We start from the raw sequence: 24040 nt of genomic DNA, 5'->3' as shown, positions 1-24040 counted from the left end.
AATCTACAACAATGAGTCATTTATTTTAAGTCCCTACTTTTTATTAACCTGTAGCTTTACAAAACATATTTTTAAGAACAGTTTTTCCTGTGGGAATTTATTTAAATTAAGACCATATCAAACTCGAAACTAAAGGTTTTCCTAACTAGGCAATATTAATAGTGTTTTATCATTCCTGAAAGGATTCAGTAGAACTGTTTCCCAAATTTGTGTTTGCAGCATTTCAGATCACAAAACTCTTCCTCCCCAAGGAAATCTTTAAGAATCTTGCTCTATGTTTATATCTGATTTCCATACTTCTCAAACAGCCAGGGAGCGGGCTGTTCCTAGAAACCACAGTGGTGACTCTGGCTGTCAAAGGCTCCTGTGTTATCTCCAATTCCTGGCTCACTCCTTTCTTTTGTATTATAGTAAAAGAAGAACTTCTGTGTCTTTCTTGGCTTTCTCCATAGAGCAAGGCTGGTGATGTCCCAAAGGTTCCTGCAGCCTGTTACATGATATGAGAGAAGAGGTTGTTAAGCCTTGAATTTGTAAGTGACAGATTGCAATGAAACTGTGGGAACCAGATTCTATTTCACTGACACTGATAAATATTGTCATTAGATGAAAGAGAGAAAAGGCCAGATTTATGCCAATATTCATCCTGTTAACAAAGAGCTATTAATTTACTTATAGATAAATATGGCTAAAAGGAGAAAGATTTGCATTTATACAATAGCACTAGGTTGCTGAGGACTGGGACTGCCTATCCAGAGAATTCCCCTGCTCATTAATTAAAACACAATAGAATATGTTTTGAGTTAAGGTGTTTTTAAATCTTTGTTCTATTTCTATCTTCACAAGGTACTTCTATGATGGTTAATCTGAGCATTATAGAGTGTCCACAGTGTATCTAGTCTATCTATTAGATTCTGATATCATTTTCCTTTTCTTGAATTAAGACAAATGTCAAAAACGGTTTCCAGGTAGTGCAAAATTGACAGGAGGATCAACACTGCCACATGACTAGGGACCATTAGCTGCTGAATAACAGAATAACAAGTGCTTGAACATGACTACTCAGCTGTGGCAGTGAAATGATCTGAAAGTCAGCCTGACAAGATATATTAGTGCTTGTCACAGTGTCCTTGCTGTGATCTGTTGTTTGGTAATGCTATACAGAGAAGCAAATACCTCAGCATCTATGACTTTATGTGGTGCCCTTTCACATTGACTTAGGTGTTCTTACATGACTTGTTCTGGTTTGTGGAACAGTACCAACAGTGATCTTTAAAACATACGCTGACCTTTAAAGTACACCAGTGTATGGGACTTACCATCTTGGAATGCTGTCAGAATGTGAAATAGCCAGTGTCAGTCTTCTGAAAGCACAGGCTAGCAATGACTCAGCACCTCTCTTCATGTTATAGGAGCTTGATAAGTGACTAGAGAAAGCAACTCTTAAAACCAACAAGCCAAACCCTGCCCAAATGGGTGACAAAGTACTTATGGCACAAATAAATGGCTACTGTTTAAAATAACTGTGTATTGGCTATGTTACTAGGAAATAAACAAACAAAAAAACAAACTCATCTAGCTTGTCTGGTGTATGTTAATGTAGTGGAAATAAAATGACATTTTTACTATCTCTGTTTCTTGATGTCTAGAGAAAAGGCTGGATCAAAAAAGATGTAAGAAATACTGGGTGACAATCATGAATGAAGTTGCTTGAACAATCTTTAAGAATACACTTCAACCTAAGCAGTACAGAAACATTAACTCATCTGTCTTCAAAACACAAACACTCACTGCTATCTAACTGCATGAGACTGAGCTTACAAAGATACAGCTTAATCAGTTTCCATGTAAATCTGTAAAGGTATTTCCAACCTTGTCGTTTTTCACATTGCATGGAAAAATCAATTTTTAGAATCTACGAGAAAGTACATGGAATTACTGCTTACGATTAAAGTTTATTGCAATAATGATAAAGCCCACTGGTGTATTAGGTTTCAGACTACACATTACTACATTCAGTTAGGGATCAGGTTGCTGAGATGAGAACTTCTGGTAGAATGAGTATCATAATTTACTAGTTACATTTTTGGATGGGGCTGTGTAGGTATTAGATCCCAGAGAGTTCTGTGAGTGTGACCATGGCCATTCTACCATTCAGGAAGTGTCAGTATGACCTCACTCAGTGCACCATTCAAGGAGCAAGATTCTTTCAGAAATTCAGCTGTGAGATTTAAGTTTAGTGGCATTTTCTCAGAAGGAATGTGCCAGGCAGACCCCTCTATAATTCCGGTGTTTAAAAAAAAACCCAGTGATTAACAATAAAAATCTGAAATGCTGAGTATGATGTTAATATTACTGTATTGACAAGATTTAGATTCCAGAAGGGACAAGACTCTGGCCATGTCTGTGAGATATTACCTAGATTAAATTAATTGTGGTGGGAGGATTCATTTTAAACAGGCAGTTCTACCTCTCCATAGGTTGAAATACCACTTCTAGCCCGAATGAAAACGGGGGAAAAACAAAGCACAAACACTTGTCCTTGTTTTATGATTGCAAAGGCTGTCTGAACAGTTGCCTCACTGCTTTCTGCTGCTTTCTTACTGAGGTACTTTCTTTAACATGATGGTTTGTATCTTTTGGACTTGTAAACCATAATAAATCTTTCCTTCCTTAAAGTGATTTTGCATTCCATTGTCATAATGCTGTGTGGCAGTTTCCTCTAAAATAGAAATATTGTAATGTTCAGGGAAGGGAATCTCCTTGTGACAGAGTGAATAACTCAAACTGACTTCAGGAAATACTGGAAACGATACACATTCCCTAGCAACTTCCCTCCCAAGAGTAAATATGAAAGATTACTGAGTCATTTTCAGAGAGCTGAAGCTGTAAAGTCAGGTCTCCAGGAACAGATATAGGCAACTAAGCCACCTGGGAGGGAAACCTCAAACTTGATGATTGCTCATAGGCTTTGCAATGTGTTTCAGGTTTCCAACTTTAGTGAGCTGCCACTAGTGCAGGAGTGAGCTTATTGAAACAAGTGTCTTTGAGGTATTTATGCTCTTGTAAGTAATGCTGCAATTTACAGATTTCCCACAGTTTGCATAAACTCCCCAAAATATAACTTTGAGACTTAATTACATATTAATAAGTGTTTCGGTCTGCTTTCCAACTAGCTTATGTTTAAATTATCCATTTATTATCCATTATCTAAGTTCTGCCATGTGGGTGGTTACTTGGTCCTCAGTTTCATATGATGGTCTTCTTCTGTGTCTGGGACAAATCTCCCAGACTTGAGTATTTTCCCAGAATTCATCTCTCTGTATGGGATCTTCCACCTTTCTATTTCCTGCTTGAGTTAATAGGCCAACAGCATTTTTTTTTTTATTGACAAAGGACGCTTCCATACAGGATAAGGATTTTCTCTGCATAACCATTCACCTATATTCCTATAAATAACTACAATTAAACTCTGTGGCTCACTAAATTGAACTTTGGTGGTATCCATACTTTGGTCTGTCATAGGCTCCCTATCTGGGGTGAATAAACAAGTATATTGCATCTCTCCAGGAAAAGTCTTGTGTCCATAACAGGGGGAAATGCCAAGTAACTAATACAGAAAATTGGTACTGTTGCTATGATAAAACTGACCAATGGAAATAGCTTTTGAGTTGAATGTGGAAGAATTTGGAACTGGACTAAAAAGTCCTTGAATACTCTGCATAGAGATCCATGGAGATTCTAGTGAATTCAGCATGAGGGAAAGGCCTCACCTAAGAATGGACCATTTGAAAAGAAGCCTAAACTGAAACTAAAATCTAAAAGACTCCCTGTTCAGAACAGCCACCTAAGGAAGTGTTTTTCAGTGTTGGTACACAGAAGTCAATATAACCATGGCCTAGAAACCCAGGCTTTATCCAGAGCTAGCCCTATAACTTAGTAGTGTCATTCACATTATGCTGGTTCTACTGGCATGAATGATGTAGAATTGAAGGGGTCCTGGAGTCTGAGACCAGGCAGTGTATGGTAGGGCTAGCATGACTGAAGGAGGCTCTTGAAGACCACTGCATGAAGCTTCAAAGGTGAAGCCTAAACTGCAGTACATTTTGTAGATGTAGGAGATGTCAAAGTTCATGGAATTTTCACTGAAGAAATCTCTAGACATTGCTTGCTCCTGTTTGAAGCATAGATGATTCCACTATAAACCTAGAGCTACAGGAGTAGAAAACAAAACAAAATAAAACAAAAAAAAAAACAAAACAAAACAAAAGCTTTCTTAGAAAGCTAAGAAAGTAAGAAACCTTACTGAGTTTTAATTTTGCTTTGGCTGAATCACTTTTTGAGATGACCCCTGTGAAGGGACTCTGGCCAGTGTGGCTCTTTCAAGCCTTGCCCTTCTCCCCCATTCCCTCTGCCTTTCAAAAATTATCAGAATATGTTTCTAAAGCTCGATACCAAGGTCTATTCTTTTTCTTTGGCTACTTCTTCCTCCTGAGGCTAATTACCAAGGTCCAGCTAACCAAAGTTTGAAATCCAGCAATCAAAAACTCCATTTAAGGGGTTGGGGATTTGGCTCAGTGGTAGAGCGCTTGACTAGGAAGCGCAAGGTCCTGGGTTCGGTCCCCAGCCCCGGAGGAAAAAAAAAAAAAGAAGAAAAAACTCCATTTAGTTCATCAAATTAACATAGCCAATCAAAATATACCATTGCATCCCAGGCCATTCTAACACAGCCTTCCCTTTACTCTCTTCTTAAAAATTACGCAGTAAGGACATTTGCTGCTGTTTTTCTGCCCAAGTCAGAAAGTAAGACATTTTTAATTTTCTTTTCCAGTTAAGAAAGGATCTCTCTGGGGAAAGAGGTATTTGGGTAAGGTTTTTGCCTAATCTAGGGTCTGAATGGGATCTCCTGCTGAATGGGGTGAGTGTAGATGTGAGGAGTCTCTTAACACCCTGTCTTCCCTTTTAGAATGTGACTGTTCCCTCTGTGCCATTGTATATGAGGATTGTGCAACTTTTTCTTAAATATCAGCTCATAGTAAGGAGATTGTTTTGAGTTTCAGAAGATACTCTGATGTTGGACTTTTAAGTATTATTCTTTAGAATTGTAAAAGACTAGGGAAACTTTTGAAGTTGGACTGAATTTATCTTGCATTGTGAGATGGCCATAAGCCTATGGGGACAAATTGTGAAAGGTTATGGCTTAAATTGCTGTGCTTGGATGTCAAGGTGACCAGGGGTAGATCTGTGATGCTTAATGGTTGCCAAGTTGACATTATATAGAATTAGTGACATTATATACAATTATTCCCAGAATAAGTTTCTGGGAATGTCAGTGAAGGAGTTTTCTAGATTAGATTAATTGAGGAGGTAAGATGCATCTAAAATGTAGACTACACCATTTTATAGGCAGAGTCCAGGACTGAATGAAAAGAGAATAAGCTAAGGCAGAAACATTCATCATAGTCTGCTTCTTACCTGTGGATGCCATAAGACAAGTCTTATTGCCCGTTTCCGCTGCCATGGCTTCTTTGTCACCAAGGAATGCGTACCTGGAAACCCTAAGCCAATAAACCCTCCTTTTCTTAAATAGCTTTGGTAAGGCATTTTGTCACAGTAATGAATAACCAATGTACAGTGTTACAATGAAAAGAAATGGCAATACATAAAATAAAGCCCTAAAGGTAGAGGAACTGAATAACAAGGCTACCATAAAAGCAATCCAAATGTATTTCAGAGTCCAGGAACTTGACACAAAGAAGTCTTTAAATGAGCCTCAGACAAACTGAGGATTTCCTGGAAATGGAAACACAAGGGGAGTTTTACTTTGTTGTAACTATTATTATTGTCATTATTAATTTTATGTGATTAGGTCTTGCTCTATAGCCAAAACTGTCTTTGAACTCATGGCAATCCTCTTGCCTCAACATTCCTGGTGTTTGAGCAACTCTGCTTATCTGGGCAAGAATTTAAGTAGAACCATTTTTAAAGACACTATGTATTAAGGAGTTATTGTCAAGGAAACAATTAGCATTGTCAAAATAAATGTTTAAGACCAGAGGAATATGTATGTAATATCCTAAATCTTGTTTAGAGAATGTGGTCTTAATCCTGTGACCTATAACAGCAATCTGCCTGCAAGATATTCTGACTCAGTCATGGCAGAAATGTTAAGGAGTGACCTGATTGGATTTAAGGACCACTCCATGAGACAGAACTCATACCTGAAACTGTTAAAGTGGTCAAGAACCTACAAGTAGACAGGTCATGGACCTAGGGGAAATTCCACTACTATTATTCTGGTAAAGAAGATAGCAATAAAATTACTCCTGATTATATATTGCTACACCTATAGATCAGTGCCTTGCTCAGCCCTCATCAGAGATGCTTCCTGCCATAGATGGTAATAACACAAAGACCCACAACTGAACAATGCACAGTCAGTACATTCTGTGGAGCATTCTGCCCTACATTAGACATCCTTATCACACCCCTCTCCTTGAGGTTCAGAGATCTGTGTGTAGCCAGAGATTGACTGCAAGGCAATAGTGTCTTCACAGACAACAGGAGTGGTATCCTCTATGAAGTAATAGGACTGTGGCGACACAAGATATCTGCACATGTTCAACCCAGAAAAATAAAAATCCCAGTGTGAAAAGGGGAAGTGGATGCCAATTCCTACCACTAAGAAACTATATGCAATTGTTAGGTGATGGCAGATGCAAAATCAGTTTTCTCCAATGGAATATTCCTGCACCTATCAACTACACTCCAGTCTAAGCCACAGGCCTTTCATATTTCAGAAAGCCTCCCTCTCCCTTTTGTTTGGATATTTTGTTTTGTTTATTTTGTTGAGATAAAGAGGGAGAAAGAGAGAGAGAGAGGAGAGAGGGAAGAGGGAAGAGAGGAAAGAGAGAAGAGGAGAGGAGGGAGGGAGGGAGGGAGGGAGGGAGAGAGAGAGAGAGAGAGAGAGAGAGAGAGAGAGAGAGAGAAAGAGAGAGAGAGAATACAAAGTTGGGGAAGGAGGGAGGTGACTAGGGGAGAATATGGGAGGTTAGGACAGGCGAAAACGATTAAAATTGTTTTTTTTTTTCAATACAAAAATGAAAAAGAATGCTTTCTCTAAGTGATTTTGGTATTATTTTTTCCCAAAGGCCAAGAAATCATGGAGTGACAAAGTGTTTTTCTATTTAGGGATATCAGAGATCAACATGATAATAAACATGAAATTAGAGAATAAGGTCTTCAGGTACATTTTTCTTTGATTTATTTTAAAAAGAATCATACATAGACAGGCTTTCCACGTGTCTGAAATTAAGAGAGAATACATGACCAAAAACTTTAGCCAATTTGAACTCTTATCCCTACCCAATTTTCCTCTTTGGTGGGTGTGTTTGCACTCCATGCTCAGGCAGGCAGGATTAGTATCTAGGGTGCAGAGGAGAACTTGAGTAAGAGACCTCTATGATCTGTGCAGGGTGCCTCCGGTAAGTCCCCCAAAGCTTAGCAAAGAGATGGTCCAGCTGTTGCAGAAGAAAGCCTGGGTGAGAGCCAGGCTGTGTGTCTTTGCTCCTGGGTAGGGTGGAGCCTACTCGCAGGGAGGTGGCCCGTTGCACTAGGTGGCTCGAGGCAGCAGTTGGCGGCAGCAGCAGTTGGAGGCAAGAGCCTCGCTCTCCTGCGCCCCGCCTCACCCGGACATCCCGTGGCAGGTGGCGGAACCGGCCGGACCTGCTCCACGGGCCGAGCCTCGGAGCTCGGAGCCCGGCGGTGGCCAGCGGCGCCATGGAGGCGGACGCGGACCCCGAGGAACTTGCGCGGCTGCGCTCCGTCTTCACAACCTATGACACGAACTGCTCCGGGCGCCTAGAACGTGCGGAGTTCCGCACGCTGTGCGCGGAGCTGCACGTGGCCGAAGCCGAAGCAGAGGCAGTGTTCCTGGGGCTCGACACGGACCGCGATGGCGCAATCACCTTCCCGGAGTTCGCGCGTGGCTTCCGCGGAGCGCTCGGCCAGGACAGCGGAGAGGCCCAAGGCCTCTGGGACGCGGTAGAGCCTGAGAGCCCCGGCCCCGCCTGGCGGGACTTCCACACGCGCCTCGGAGAGGAGGCCCAGCTCATTCCCAGGTGCGTGGTCGGGCGAGCGCGGGAGGCGTGCGCTTCGCAACCGTGACACCCAATCTGTGAGTTGCTTTTTCTGTTCAACAACTGGCGGTGACTTCTCCGAAAGGGAAAAGAGATCTGGAGTTGCTGATAGTTTAGGAGTTTGCTGCAAGGCTGTGGTAGTTGACACCTGTAGCCTTTGGTGCAGCAGAAGCTGGCACACTCTGGGTGGCTCACAATGACCTCACCGGTCACCTTTTCTGCTCTCTCACTGCCGCACTAAGAAGATATAGCCTAAGTAGGTTGCCAGTTTGGCATTCTATATAATAATAGTTGTACATTTGTTGTTTGTTAAGGCCGAAAAGGAAGCTGCAGCATTACTGGATTCACATACTCATTGATGTGCACTACGTCGCTCCTTTTAAGGATACTTTGGGAAGTGGATTTGTCTGTTTACGACTGAATGAGAAAGAACACTAGAAATTTAAAATCACAAGTTGCAATTGGTTTTCTTAGTTAATTAAAAACAGAAATTTGATCCCGGGTCTTCTAATCTGAAAAATAATTTGTATTCAGTAGATGAAATGACACAATCACAACATGACCTTACAGATAAGAGAAAAATAACTTATTACCAAGTTACTAACTTTATTCCCAACAAGGGAAGGAGTACAAAGGGCGATTTTAGGGTGAGAATTTCACTCTCATTTTCACTTCATTTCTGCTTTTCACTGGAAGTTTTTCTGCTTTGTGTTTGGAATTTGGCTGTGATTTTATTGAGCTCTGTCTGTTGTTATTAAGATCTGAAAGGTGTCGTTTTAAGTGGGAGTTTGTATATCTGAGACTTAGGTTCTCAAAGAAAGGAAAGGATCCTGGGAGGTGTAAGGCTCCCTTAGATAGCTTTACAGCACAGGCTTCATCATCCTAGTTTCTCCCTCAGGTAAGGGAATTTTGTGCAGGGAGGTTGTATGACTCATTATATTGAAAAACTGGGTGTGAGGACTAATCCCTTGCATACACGTGGGGGAAAAACAAACAAACCCCACAGTACCTCAGCTAGAGAAGTAGAAACATTTAAACACTGTTGCTGTAGGCTGTGCCTTTTCTTCCAGACATCTTTCCAGCACATCTAGTCACTATTGTTTCTTTAATTAACCATTTAGAAAACGAAGTAGGGAGAGATTCCATGTATGAGTATGACCATTCCCTTTTTTTTTTCCTTATCAGATTTCAGAGGCAGATGTTTGACACTTAACCTCTCAAGGGTATATTGACTTTTCTAGAATCAGTTGACAAACCAGGACTTACCATACCTAGTGGATGATTATCTTTCCAAATGCTGTCAGAGGTTATTAAACTGTCAGTGTCACCTGATAGACCTGTCCCAAGCCCTTCCGATGGGAGGTTAACAGATACAATGTTTGCCTTCTTGTGTTGGTCTAGTGAAAAAGAACCAAGCTGAGTTGAGCCGCCTGATTGTTGCCATGGCAGCAATAAACTGTTTTGGTAAGTTGGGTTACTGGCACTCTACTTCCTCAAAGTGTTGTTCACTTTTTCATTCTTCCATCTAAACTTGATTTAAAAAAAAAAAGTCACAACAAGATGAAAAGCCCACAACTTTTGTTATCCATGCTCTGCTGCATTATTTTAGGCAAATTCATTCTGTGGACTCCTTTGAATGCACCACAGATGCCAAACACTATTTTCAGCATTTTTTTTTTCAGGCTTCTGGAGGAAATGTCAAGGAACGATGAAGTTCATGTCCTTAATAAGCTTATGGTGTGCCCATAACGCTTCTCAGATATTTCTTTAAATAGTATTTGCAGACCAGTTGCGAATAAATTGTGATTTGCAAATAAGATTTTTTTAATGGTTTGAGAATTTTTTAAAAGAGATTTATTTTCTTTTAAATGGTTTCTATCTGTCTTTGGGTATTCACACATGAGCGCAGCTGCCTTCAGAGACTGGTGGCATTGGATCTGCATAGAGATGGAGGTATAAGTAGTTGTAAGCTGCCTGATGTGGGTGCTGGGGACCAAACTCAGTTCTTCTTGAAGAGCAGCCAGTGCTCTTAACAGCTGAGCCATTACACTAGTCCCACAGCTTTGAATTTTAATCTTCAAGGAAAATGGTACTTTTTAATTTTACTGTGATATATTGGGGTTGTTCTGATATAAAGTATTGTGTGTTCTTCTACAGTAATAGTGAAACCTCCAGAAAGGTTTAGCATTCTAGCTTGTTCCTAGACTGGTCTTCTGTCTTATTTGGGGGTGCACCATCCCTGTCTTTGGATATATCCAGTTGAAAACAGAAATATACTAGATAAAAGAATGTTTCCTTCCAAGCTGAAGGAATTTGCAACCCCATAAGAACAATAGTACCATCCAACGGGAACTCCCAGGGATTAAACCACTACCCAAAGCCTATACCTGGTCTGACCCAGGGCACCAGCTGCATATGTAGCAGAGGATGGCCTTGCTGGGCACCAATGGGAGGAGAAGCCCTTGGTCCTGCCAAGATTAGATCCCCCAGTGTAGGGAATATTAGGGTGATGAGGCGGAAAGGGGTGGGTGGTTGGGTGGGGGAAGACCCTCATAGAAGAAGGGGGAGAGGGGATGGGATAGGGAGTTTATGGGAGGGGGCAGGAAAAGGGGATTACATTTGAAATGTAAATTAAAAATATCCAAGACAAAAGAAAAAAAGAAAAAAAAAAAAGAATGTTTCCTTCCCACAGAATTAAAGCAAGTTAGTACTGACAGCTTCTGCATTTTAGATCATCCAAGCAAAATATGAAGTGGTTTTACGTTTAAACTCCATGGTCCACAATAATTTTGAGATTAGAGAAGACATTAAATTGCACTGTTATTGAGGTAAATATTATTGGGAGTTTCTACCCCATCTGAGATCTCAAAGAAAAGACCCAAACCTTTTTATGGATAATAAACCTAAAAGCACTCTGTGCTACTTTGCCTGCTTCCCTGTCCATAGCCCTGATATCATTTATCATGTTCTAGGCTGCATTTATCATGTCTAGGCTGCTTTTACTCCAACAGGTCAGACCTCATGACCATGTACTCATGGTCCATGCTACCCCTAGGGAACTTCTCTGTTCTCACTTCTGGTTTCTGCCTTAGACCCCAAGCTGGGAACTGAAGACCCACCTGTCTCTTCTCCCTAGCAACAGACTCTAGGCATCTTTATTAACCAATCATGGGTAACTTTTGGGGCAAAGTTTATACAACAAAAGCTAGAATATGTGAGAATCTGCTCAAATCAGATTCATACACAGCCAGGTCTTGTGATACAGAATTTATCATTTGAATATCAGCAGCATCAGACCAATCTATACCACACTGTAAAAGAATGTAAATCTTTGGGGTGTATGCCAATGCATGCTTACATTTGTTTTCTTTTAGGAAATTGAGGGACGACCTATATAAAGAATTACAGCTTTTCTCTTAGATATTCTGGATTTAGGGGGTCATTAACACAGGTTACGCTTTCTTGTCCATGCTCCCTTTCATGTCTTTTTCTCTAAGTTGATTGATTCTTTGGCAATTTCATACCTGTATATAATTCAGTCTAGTTGCCTTATTCCTTCTCACCAATCTTATTCTCCCAATTCTACCAACTCCTCATTCTACCAAGTGCCTATCCCACTTGGAAGTCTTTTTTCTTTTTTCTTTGTGATCTATTCAGTTTAAAGAGGTCCACTCATGTGAGCACAGATGTGAAACTGTTTCCTTAGTTGGAGCTCCTATTGCTGTGATAAAATTCTAAAGTACCTTGGAGAGGAGAGAGCTTATTTCATGTTACACATTTCAGGTCACTGTCCGTTGCTGAGGGAAGTTGAGGAAGGAGCTCCAGGCAGTAGCCCGGGGACAGGAACTGACGCAGAAGCCATGGAGAAGTGCTGGTTATGGGTGCATTTTATTAGTTTGCTAGCCTAAGTTTTATGTACCTCAGTGCCTCAGGGTTGGCACCCTCTATAGTGGGCAGGGCCCTCTCACATAAATCACCAGTAAAGAAAGTGACCTGTAGGCTTGCCTGTGGGATGGTCTAGGGAAGCATTTTTAAAATATGGTTACCTCTTCTCTTTAGCTCTATATTGTGTTCAGTTGACAAAACAACAACAACAACAACAACAACAACAACAACAACAACAACAACAGCCACCACCAAACCAACCAAAGAAACAAAAACTACTACCAGTACAACTGTCACTGGAGCATGATTAATTAACCGGTGGTTATATTACTGAGGACAATGATTTCTGGTCTCCCCTTACAACCCCACTCCTACCATAACCCCCAACTGCTCTCCTGGGTAGTGTGAGGTCCTATAAGGCCCTATACATCTATGATTATATGTCAGCTGGCTCAGTATTGTGTAAGAACTATGCAGGCAGCCACAGATGATGTGAATTTGAGCATCACAACCATATAATGCCCACAAAACAGGCTACCTTCTTTTTTTCCCTCAATTTTAGATAACATTTTTTTTTCAAAAACAGTTCATGTTTCACAAAATAACTATTTTAATTTCGGAGTTCTAGTATATACAAAAGATGAGCTGTAATAATGGAATATCATTAAAATATATGATTTAAGAGTAAATCAAATTCATGGTGAAAATAGATTGTAAAAGGTAAAATATAAAACATACTAAATATAGATAATTCTGGTCCTTTCATTTGGTAAACATTTAGTTCCTCTAGATCTAAAATAATTAAAATATCAGTAAATTATTGTTTGAGGCCAGTATCACACTACATTCCAAAACCTTGCATTCAATTATACAGATCAATGTTGGAAAAATATTAGTAATAGTATTCAATACTAGTAATAGTAATCAATTATTATTATTCTTTTCCTCTTGTATCATATTTTACATTATAGCACACAGGGACAATATTGTCAACTTTGGGTGCTGTCATGAGGTGGACAGTTAGTCTGTTGAACCATATTAGTATCAATTACTGTTTGAAATTGCTTTGTAGGTGCAGAAAAACTCTTGGGCTCACTTTTAAAGGTTGGAAGCTTAACTGGTCAGGGTCTTTCCCCAAGAAAAGTTTTCCATATGTTGCAGAGTAGACTACGTTGTATGCTGGAATATATTATAGCCTTTATTAAAAATTATCTTTAATTTTTTTTAACGGTCCAGTTATTATCCTCCAAGTCTGCTCTCTGACAATTCCTTATCCCCATTCTTTCTCCCCCATCTCCAAAAGGATGTCCCCACCCGACTCCACACCAACCTTCCAGGCCTCCCTACTTCCTGCAGCCTCAAATCTCTCGAGGTATGGCTCATCTTCTCTCACTGAGGCCAGAGCAGGTAGCCCTTTGCTGTCTACATGTCAGGGGGCCGTGGACCAGCTGGTGTATGCTGCCTGCTTGGTGGCTCAGTGTCTGACAGATCGCTCAGTCTTCCTGATTATAGTTGAACTCTTCACATTAATGTGTCATCTTTTAAGTGCTGTGTACTGAGTGTTGGAAGGGGTAATGTTAGTATCTCAGTTAATGATGAGCACTCAACACTGTTTTTCTCAGTACCTTGACCGAACATGAATCTACTGAAACAACTATTCACTGGGTAAAGATTTCTAAATCAAGGCTGATGACAGCACTAATCTATGGATATAAAGATAAATATGGCAGAGGAAGTTTGACAATACGTGCATTCAGCAAAAATGTATTTGTAACTATGGTGATTTGTAGATTGATGTCATTTTGCAGGAAGGGAAGTATAGGATAGAACGAAGCCTGTCATTGGACAAGAAGGAAGGAAGGGCAGGAGAAAGGTTTGAGAAAGGAGAGAGGGAGCCAGAGCCAGAAGGAGCTGGGAGTAAATGGCAGATGTTAAGATTCTTCTCTGAGCATAAATACAGGACGTTATGATTAGTTATAAGGGATGGGTGTACACAGGATTTTGTGCTGTTTAGATGGGCAAAATGTCTTATCAATTGGATCAGAGGTTATTGTGTGGTGTGTTCATTCATGTGGCAACTTAATTGAGTTCAAGAGAGTGTATGGTGGAAGGGCACTGGGCCCTCCACGAAATTGGGATGTGTATGCCTGGCGTGGTAACAACATGAAAAGGCAGCTGTGAATGAGGGCAGGGTGCCGTGCTGGAACAGCCTAAGGACAGCCTGAGACAGAGAGTACTTGAGGGCAGCATGGAGCCACTGAGATAAATTAGTGCTAGTTCCAGTGACCCGCTGGAGCTGGAACTAGCTAACGAGTGACCGCCAGGGTATTCTCGGGAACATTCTGCCTTTTTTTAAAAACCACAACAGTAATTTGATTGCGATATCTCCTGTAATCTTGCCATCTGAATACTTGGTCCTCAGTTGGTCATACTTCTGAGAAGGCTTAGGAATCGAGACCTTGTTGAGGAAGGAGTGTCATTGGAGACAAGCTTTGAGAATTTGAAGACCTTTGCATTTTGAGTTTGCTCTTGAGGCTTACAGCTTAGGGTTCAAGATGTGAGCTTTCAGTTGGTTTTTCAGTTGCCTTGCTTACCTCCTCTGTTCTGACCTTATGTACTCTAACCCTCTGAAACCACAAGTCCAAATAAACCCTTCCATCTAGAAAGGTAACAGGAATGAGTCAGGACTTTATCTGGGGAAGGAGGTGAGCAATACTGAGGAAAAAAGGGAGGAAGATATTTATATTAGTTACCTTTCTGTTACAGTGATAAAACACTCTGACTTCATAGAAGGAAGTGTGATGTAGACCAGCAGGTCATTTTTCAGTGACAAGTCCCTGAGGGGGAGGATTGGGGAAGAGATAATAAAAAAAGACAAGAAAATTGTGACCAGCTCTTGCACAAGTTGATGGCTTATACCAAGCACGTTTATTAAGAAACACACTATCTTTTATACAGTTTTCAGGAGAAAAAAAATGGGACAGACTCACTGGAAGCTAATCAAGCAATGCTGCACAAAGAGTTCTAAAGTGCATCACCAATTCAAGAACACAGTGGCTTTGGAACTGATAACGCCATTCTCTTCAAAAGGAAAATTCAGTTTCCAGGAACTGAAACCTTAACTTTTAAGCTATGACTTCAGTCACATCCACTACCCTGTCAAGTCTGCCTCTGTATAAGGGCATTGATATAGCATGCTCTTTGTACTTCCTCATGCCCTGAGAAAGTCTTGGGTTAGCCTGGCTCCAAACAGAAAGGTTTATTTGGTTCCAGAGGATAAGATCAACCATGGCTCCAAAGCATGGCAGCAAGCAGCAGACATGGCAGCTAGAGAAGAAGCTGAGGTCTAATGCTTGAACATCTGGGAAGGGTGGGTAGATTTGAAACAGCCAAGTTGTTCCCCAGTGACATATTTTCTCCAGCAAGACCACACCTGTTAAACCTACTCAAATAGTGCCACCAACTGGGGACCAAGTATTCAAATAGCTGATCCTATGGGGAACTTTTTGTCTAAACTACTACACAGATCAACAGAAGTAAGTTCACTCCTACTGTTTATAACCTTCTCAGACATAGCTCTTTGATCATGTGCATTAACTCTTTGAACACTTGGTCCCTAGTTGGTAGTACTGTTTGAATAGGTTTAGGGAATGGATTCTCTTTTTAGTGGTGGGTATCAGGTCTGATCACAAATTAGGTGATTTCCCTGAAGTCGTTGTGCTATTGTTTCACCAGTAAGCATCTCTTGTTAGCAAGTTTGTATTGTAGAACACAGGGGATAAAGCTGGGGAAGACTTTTCTTTCTCAGCTGCCAGGGTAGTGACTTCCTATTATATTAAGTATACTGTATATGTCATTAGGAAACTTTGAGGTTAGTTCTAACATCTCTGACCAAAATGTGTCCTGTCTTCAACAGCAGGATTGCCCAGTTGTGGTTAGCAACCAGAAGTAATAGCCATAACCTATGTAATTTGAGGGATCCCTGTTATTCCATCTCTTTGGAGGAGTGGGCATTTTACTACTGTAATGAATTGTAAGGTCACCTTTAAACAGTTAGGAGTGCATCTATTCTTGAATTGTTAATATTATTTCCTTCATTTGTTTTCACAGTCTTTAAGTCATTTGTTCTTATTCTCCTTCATATTCTTAAACTTTTTGCCATTTTCATTTTTGTTTTTGTTGAAAAATTTTTATGCAATGTGTTTTGATTATTTCCCCTTTCCTAATTGCTGAAAGATCTTCTCCTCTTCCCCATCTATCTGACCTTATGTTCTTTCTGTCTTTAAAAACAAGGAGGAAAGAAACAAAAAAGCAAGGAAAAAAAAGAATAAGAAACACAAAGAAACCCATACAATGAAAATCAAAATAAAACACCCATGAGATGAAAAGAATTGAAAACAAAGCAAAATAGAAATACTAGTGAGTTCATTTCACCTTAGCCATCTACTCTTGGGAACTGGGCCTTTCCCTGAAGTGTAGTTATATACCTAACCTAGTGAGTCTGCATTATAAAAAGCTGATTTTCTCTTTGTCAATGGATATCAGTTGTAGATAGCTACTTGAGTAGGGTTGGATCCTGTGCCCACTTACCCCTTTCAGTGCTGGAATCTTGTCTAAATTGAACCGTTGTAGGCCTTGTGCATGGTCTCACAGTCTTTTAGCTCATACATGCATCACTCCTGTGGTGTCCAAAGACACTGTTCGCATGGCTCCTATTTCCGGCTCTTACTATCTTTCTGCCTCCTCTTCTGCATAGCTTCCTGGGCCTTGAAGGATTTGATGAAAATATCTCATCTAGGATAGAGTGATGTAATGCCAGTCACTCTGTACATTGCCTACTTGTGAGGCTCTGTGTTAATTCTCAGGCACTGTAAGAAGAGGCTTCTCTGATGTGTGTTGATTGTTACACTGATTTATGAATATAGCAGCATGCCATTAGGAGTTATTTTATTGCTGTGTGCCTTAACAGAGTAATTATAGTAGTAAGTTTTCCACTAGGCCCCAGTTAATCTATCTAGTCTCAGGCTCTTGGCCACATTAGCAATGTCAATTATGGGTTTCATATTACGGAGTGGGCCTTAGGTCTAATAAAAAAAGTGGTTGTGCTACTATTACAGTAGTGTGTCTTGAAGACAGGTCACTGTAGCAGGTCACAGGGCTTATAGCTGGGTGATACTGATAATTACTTTTCTCCTTCAGCAATGCACAGTATACTCCGCTCCCATGAATGCTAGTTAGTAGCATGATATTTCTAGTTAGGCACTAGAAATCGATTCTATTTTTGAACATCTTTACAGTCACTGTCTTGTAATCGCTGTTTTATGCATTATCTAGAAGCTGAGGGAATATACAACAAAGCGGCTAATTTTTGGAGGAGACGTGTTGTCTTGGTGATTCATCTTGTTTGACTTTTTTGTGATGGGACTTAGGTATCTAGAATATGGACACTGGTAATGTTTTCTGCTCTGAATATCTAGTTTCACATTTGTTAAGTGCTTCTTTTGGATTTTGTTGTTGTTGTCACTCACCTTTTCAGTCAGCAGTGAGTTTGGCTACATTGCTTTGTGCTCCCAGCCTGTTTCATGCTTCCACCTGTGGAACTTTTTGGATTTTTGACTGAAAGGCACACACACATTAGCTTACTTTTGAAATGCCTTGGCTAACTCAATGACTAGGCACGCCTAAACCTTCTGCTGCTGCCCTAAGCCCAGTTGGAGAAGTGGCCAGTGGGCACTCACTGGAATTCTCACATGGTTGGTTGGCTTCCTCTCCTGTAGCTCCTGCATCTGGGGATCTCTCTTCTCTCCACTGCCTCATAGCCCATGCTTCTCTAAGGGTCTCACCCCACCTCCCTTTGCTCAGCCATTGGCCACTGCCATCTTTATTGATTGATTAAAAACCAATTGGGGACAATGACCTTTAGTGTTTGGACATGCAAATTCCAAATTGAATCAAAGCATTAGAACCAATCTCCAATATGGTCCAACAAAATGGTGCTTGATGTTTAGTCTTGGGGTCACTGTCTATTGATGTGGGAGTGGAGTGTCAAAAGTGGTCACAGTTTGCTGGGAATAGGCGAAAAACCTTAGCCTTGGAGTGCTGGACTTTCTCATTTTCAGCAAATGAGAGGTTTTGACTAGATGCCAAAATGAGAGCCTCCTTTTTATTTTCCCTGTTTTTCTAACCTGCTTCTGTCTCAGGACATGTCAGTACACTTCTGTAACTAGAATACTCAAACAAATGGTGACAGTCTAAGTAAAAAACCACGTAATAAGGAAGTCATGTTAGTTGCTTAACAATCAAATTTCAGTTTTCTAAGAACCAGTAGATGTTTGAGAATAAAAATGAAAATAAAGGATTTTGCTATTTGGTTTCCTTAAGGTGAAGATAGATTGAAGGAGGGAGGTATTGGGTTGTGACTGCTTAGTCGTGTTTTCAAGACCAGAGTGAGTACACAAGCACCTGAGAGAATTCAGTGAAGGCAAGAGTTAGCCTCTGTCCACTTGAAAACCAGGGTTCAAGAGGTGTCATCCAGTGTGACTTTCATTCATAGACTGCTATATACAGCTATTGTGGCCTGTTTGGATACAGACTCAAATGAGGCTTGAAGTAAGGCTTACAGAGCATTTGATGGATTCTGAGTTAAAATTTGAGGGTTTTGTGTTGATGTAAAAGGACAGGGCATTACATGTCTCCTGCAAGATACAGTGCGGTGACTTTAGGTTAAAGATTGCAAATGTTATCCAAGTTGGCATAGTGGCTAAAATTAAAATAAGAATCTTAGAAAGTGAGAGGGTATTGAATTAATGATCAACAGAAATTGAGGTTTCAGTCCAGTTTCTGTAAAAAATGTAACCATGTCCTGAGAAGTTGAATTTGTGTAGTTTAGCTCCAGACAGCATATAGTGACTTACACTACTTTACAATTGGAGTTCTTTAGGGAGAAGCAGAACCTGTGCATGAGTAAATACACACTTGTATGTATTACCTGGCTTACTCTGGCTTTGTAAGGAATCTGGCTGATTTCCAAGAATTAACTTGCTATGGAGGCTGTTCCAAACTGCTTGAAGCTGGGTGGAAGGCAGGAGACTGGACCGGAGACTTTGGGAGGAGTTGAAGGTCAGCAGTGTGATTCTGTTTTATCTGGAAGTCAGTACATAGTGTTAAAGGCCTTGGCTAGTTAGTTGAGGCCTACATGTCTACCACTGGAGCAGAATTTGGTTTATTCAAAACCTCTTGATCAAATGGTACTGCAATAATATTCACTTGCTGCTACTGTGTCAAGATACTGAAAGTAGGGATAATTAATATATTTCAAATTATATAATTTTATTGGAATATAATTTATACTCTGACAAATTATTTTTATTATAGGTTGTTTTATAAAATGGTTGAATCCAAATGTTTTCTAAAAGAATATTGTTTCTAACATATGTAAAGATATCTAGGATAGTACAGGTGTGTGTAGTCCCAGCTCCTCAGGACTGAGGCAGACTCTGTCCACACATGTCTGTGCCTCATTCTGTTTGGAGGACTGCTTTCTCCAGTGTGATCCTATTCTACTGTGCTGTGTTCATAGTATGACTTTCAGTGTTGATAGGTGCGTGGTTAGGGTTATTCTTGCTACTATGATTATTAAGTTAAAATTTGCAGACATTAGCAGTTGATTGTTCTCTGAAGATGAGATTGCTTTGGACTAAGAGAACATTCCCGTTGAAGTTAGATGCTTGTTATTTTATTAAGAGATAAATGTTTTTGTTTTTCTTCGTCTGTTGGTGTCAGAAGGATTTATTGCAAAATGTAAACATATTATCATTTAATTAAAACATGACTTGAAAACTTAGACAGACAACTGTCTGAATCACGGAGACAGAGCTCTGACTGCTCAATTGCTCAGGGTCAGGCTAGACTTTTCCTGCCCTCTGCGCTTGTTACCTATAATATCCCAACTTTTCTGGACACCATGTGAGCTCTGAGGAGCTGTTTGTCTCCTGCTTTTGCCTGTGTCTAATTATTTTATGAAAGAGGAGCAGGAAAACAGAATATTTACATTTACTAAAGGTTTGACCTTACAGTATGCGTAAGTGCCAGTTCCTTTGTTAAACTCACTGTCCCAGTGTGGATGCCAGAATAGAAGCAAGGGAGATTAGAGGTTGGCTCTTGCACACAATGCTTTGATGGTGTTGATAGCATTGAAGTCAGCCTGAACTCTAATGCACAAGCTGCTCTCTGTTAATCTATGATGTCAGAAGACGCCAGTGACTCTTGCAGCACACTGCCTTCTGTTCTTTCTCTTTTGCTGTTTTCATTGGCTAACTCCCAAATACTAAATGTCAGTGGTTTTGAATAGGAAGCCATTTGCATTTTGAATTCTTCCTTTTGTTTGAGTGAATCTAGTTAATTTTCTCATCTTTCAAGAACTCTCCTTATTAAAACTTTTGGGAGAATGAGGCACAGATACATACTTAGGTATTTAAAATGTGTTGCTGTGATACGTTTGGATTTCTGTTGACTTACATCTTGTTTTAATCATTTCATGAGCTCTTCCTTAGATCTTTCAGCAGCAGAACAGAGCCGGGGAAGCCCAGGTCTGCCTGTTAGTATTTTCATATGCTCCAAGTACTGACTGTGCCCAATCACACTTACCTGTTCTCTACTGACTTATCATCACAGAACTTTTCAACTTTTATGAGCTTATAGAGGATAGAACTTAGTCTGATTTTTTTTCCTCCTTGAGTTGCATGGATATATTGAATTCCTGTGCTTGGATGTTAGGATCAGACTGCAAGTTTTTTTTTTCTTTTTTGATATTCCTTAAATTGAATAAGATAGACACTTAGTACAGTTTGATTTTGTACACAGAACCAGGATCTATATAATGTGTCATTTCAATAAATAGTTCAGACTTCTAGTGTGAGGCTATATTTGCAGGAATTGTACCACAAGGGCCAGTTTTTCAAGCAGCATTTCTCGTTATTCTGGGTCACTCTGTTCCTCTGGAACTGTGGTGTCTGCATGTGATTGTTCTGTAGGAGTGTCCTGAAACTGGGCATGCAGACATTTGCAGGAGTACCAGTACACTACAAACGCAAACACAAACATATGTCATCTAAGTGAAATGCTTGTTTTATAAAAAAAAAGTGTGACCTTTGAAACCTTTTGCATGCTCTATTTGACATTTTTTCAAGGATCTGTAGCTTTACCCCAACCTCAATAGTAATACTTGCAACTTAAAATGTTAATCCAACAGTATCATTTTAACATTTTAAGTTGTCATTTTTCATTGGTAATAAATCATTAGTACTTTCATACAAATCATGTTTTGATTTTTTGAACTTAAAAAGAAGTACAGGCTTAGATATTAAGTATTTAAGGCTCATCCATAGTTCATTGTGCCTTTCCCCTTGACTCTCATCTGATACCTCAGGCATGCTTTAGATTGCTATCCTTGTTAATGGCTCTATTAACACAGAAGTAAACTTTATTTACTTACTTATTTATGTACTGGTCTTCACTAACACATCACCTGGCTCTTAATCTTTACCTAATCTATAAAGAACTCTCCATTTGTGCATCCATGTGGAACTGGCTGAGACTAGCCCTTGTTGTCTATGAAGGTAGCATGCGTCTAATGTTAGCAGCTACCTGACACCTTTCTTGGCACCCCTGTGCCTGACACTGAGAACTCTGTGCAGCAGTGTGATATTCTCTGCTAGTTTACCCTTTGACATCAAGAGTGAGTGTACTTGGGGAGGCAGATTACTGATACACCCCTGGAACACAAGACTATCATGACATTAAGTCATGACGTAAGAAATTTTAATGACTCCACAGATACCTTGCTTGTGCAGGAAACATTCAGCTCATCTTTTTCCTGGCTGTGATGTGAAAACCTTGCTACCCAGAGAGAAACAGTGAGCCAGGTGAACTGAGTTGGACTCCCTCTCTTCTCTTTTGCGCAGATCCTTTGGAGAATCCAGTCTAGGGCCCAATTCATTTTATAGCCTAGGATGGCCTTGAGTTCCCAATCCTCCTACATTCACCTCCTGAGTTCCGTGTATATTGGTGTGTGCTACCACTTCCTGTTTGTGTAATGCCGAGAAGTGAACCCAAGACTTTGCACCTTAGACAAGTTCCTGGTGTATGAAGTAGGACAAATGAGGATACAGGTTACTCTGATATAATGGTTGATTGTGCAGCATACACAGTTTCTATCAACAGTAGATTTTTCATAAGTAGTCTATGTATATATTTCACTATCAACTGTCTCTAGAATTTTGCACTAAGCACAAATCAAAAAATGATCGAAGGGATTTCATGTCATTATAATTTGCTCTTACTTTAAACATTTACAGAAAGTGAAGGACCTGTTGAGACTAGCTGGTAAAGAAGGACTCTACAGAATGATTTCTTTGACAGATTTGTACCACATAGTATACCTTTAGGTTTTGTATCCTGTTAGTCTAAATGTTCCAGGTAAAGTCATGAAGGGTCCAGCTGTGTAGAAATTGCTTGGGACAGTCTCAGAGAAGACATTTTGTCGGTGCTTTACTATTGTCTAATCATGTGGATCATTCCTGAAACTAGTATTTGTCCTGAGCTTTAATGGGAGGGGTAATGACAGATTTTAATATCATATCATATAATGTGGCTTACCATTATGACTTTATTAATAATATGTAATTTGAACAGATTTTTTAAAAAATATGATTAGCCTCTGAATAAATTGAACAATTTAGAAGAAAAAGTTACAAAGAATTTAAAGCAACATGGAGATATTTTTAAGCTATTCTTGATTAGGCAGCAGAGTTAATATGCAACTCATGTCATACTGTGTTTCAAAATTCTGGGATTAACTTTGAATCCCAGTTATTCTGCCAAAGTGCAGGTATTTAACATAGTTGAGAAGTGATAGTATATTAGTGGCTAATTATGATGTCTCTAGTACAAAAACGAATTATAATTTTGCCATTCAGTTTCTGTGTTCTTGGATCCTATGGGCTGCCCAGGCATTTTTAGTATCAAGTACCACAGTTAGTTTAAACAACAGAAAATTCTCACAACTTTAGAATCTAAAACTCTAGCACCAAATTACCAGAAGGGGTTGTTTGTCATGGTGCCTTTTTTCTGGGTTTATATCTGCTATCTTCCCTTTTGTTTACACACGGTCCTCTCTCTCTCTCTCTCTCTCTCTCTATATATATATATATATATATATATATATATATATATATATATACACATATATATATGTATATATATACATTTATATATATATATATATGTCCAAATCACCTCCTTTTATAAGTCCGCTAGTAAGCCTGGGTTATAATTTACCACATGATCTCATTTTAACTTAATTCCTTTATTAAAGACTCTTGAATATTAGTAGCTAAAGTAGTGGTTCCCAACTTGTGGTTTTCAACATCCTTGAAGGTTGAATAACTCTTTCATAAGGTCTCCTAAGATCATCACAAAACACAGATATTTCCATTACAATTCATGACAGCAGCAAAAGTATAAAATAGCAATAAAAATAATTTTACGGTTGAAGGTTACAACATGATGAACTGTATTAAAGAGTTGCAGCATTTGGAAGGTTGAGACCCACTAAGCTAGAGTTTGAGATCCTATTGAGAGGGTTTCAACTCATAAATTTGGGATCATTAGGGTTAAGATTTATCTTATAACAGAATTTTAGTTCTGCCTGATTTGCAAAATGTTAATAGAAATATACGTTCTGTGGTTATAAACATTGCAATAGATGATATACTCAAGTTGTACAGCAATTAATCTGGGATCTGGTGAGTATGATCTTCCCTACCATAGCCAAAGCCTCTTCTTATTGAAGTCTTACTTCCTGGGACATTCATGAGAGACCATGCAGTCTGGCTTCCTACTGACACCAGTGGAGAGCTAGGCTTGCTGCTATTACCACAATCTGTGGCTGGGTGGGGTCAGTAGCAGAGTGTGGGAACAGTAGCAGAGTACTTTTTTTAAACAAAGAACATTTATTCTAA

General features: G+C 39.7%; 1 protein-coding gene and 1 long non-coding RNA gene across 7 annotated transcripts in view; one reads left to right on the top strand and one right to left on the bottom strand.

The window, feature by feature from the left end:
* Positions 1-19: 19 nt before the first annotated feature.
* Positions 20-9698, bottom strand: LOC134478999 (uncharacterized). Of its 2 annotated transcripts, none has more exons than XR_010051844.1 (2): positions 9407-9698; positions 20-487 (listed from the first exon to the last, which is right to left on the bottom strand). It is a non-coding gene; the product is annotated as an uncharacterized LOC134478999 (long non-coding RNA). The 2 variants fall into 2 exon arrangements; XR_010051845.1 differs by lacking the exon at positions 20-487 and adding an exon at positions 7245-8647.
* Positions 7244-24040, top strand: part of Rasef (RAS and EF hand domain containing) — a 70379-nt gene continuing 53582 nt past the window's right edge. For 3 of the 5 annotated variants that reach the window (XM_039109490.2, XM_063287358.1, XM_063287359.1), the window contains exon 1: positions 7244-8117. In XM_039109490.2, the coding sequence (XP_038965418.1) occupies positions 7777-8117 (341 nt within the window). In that variant the 5' untranslated portion in view covers positions 7244-7776. Of the gene's footprint in view, positions 8174-24040 lie in introns of all 5 variants that reach the window. The other 2 variants (NM_001277334.1, XM_039109486.2) reach the window with 2 other exon arrangements.

This window comes from Rattus norvegicus, chromosome 5 (assembly GCF_036323735.1).
Source record: "Rattus norvegicus strain BN/NHsdMcwi chromosome 5, GRCr8, whole genome shotgun sequence".
NCBI lineage: Eukaryota > Metazoa > Chordata > Mammalia > Rodentia > Muridae > Rattus > Rattus norvegicus.
The sequence above is the reverse complement of the archived record's forward strand: the minus strand, read 5'-3'. Positions and strand labels throughout refer to the sequence as shown.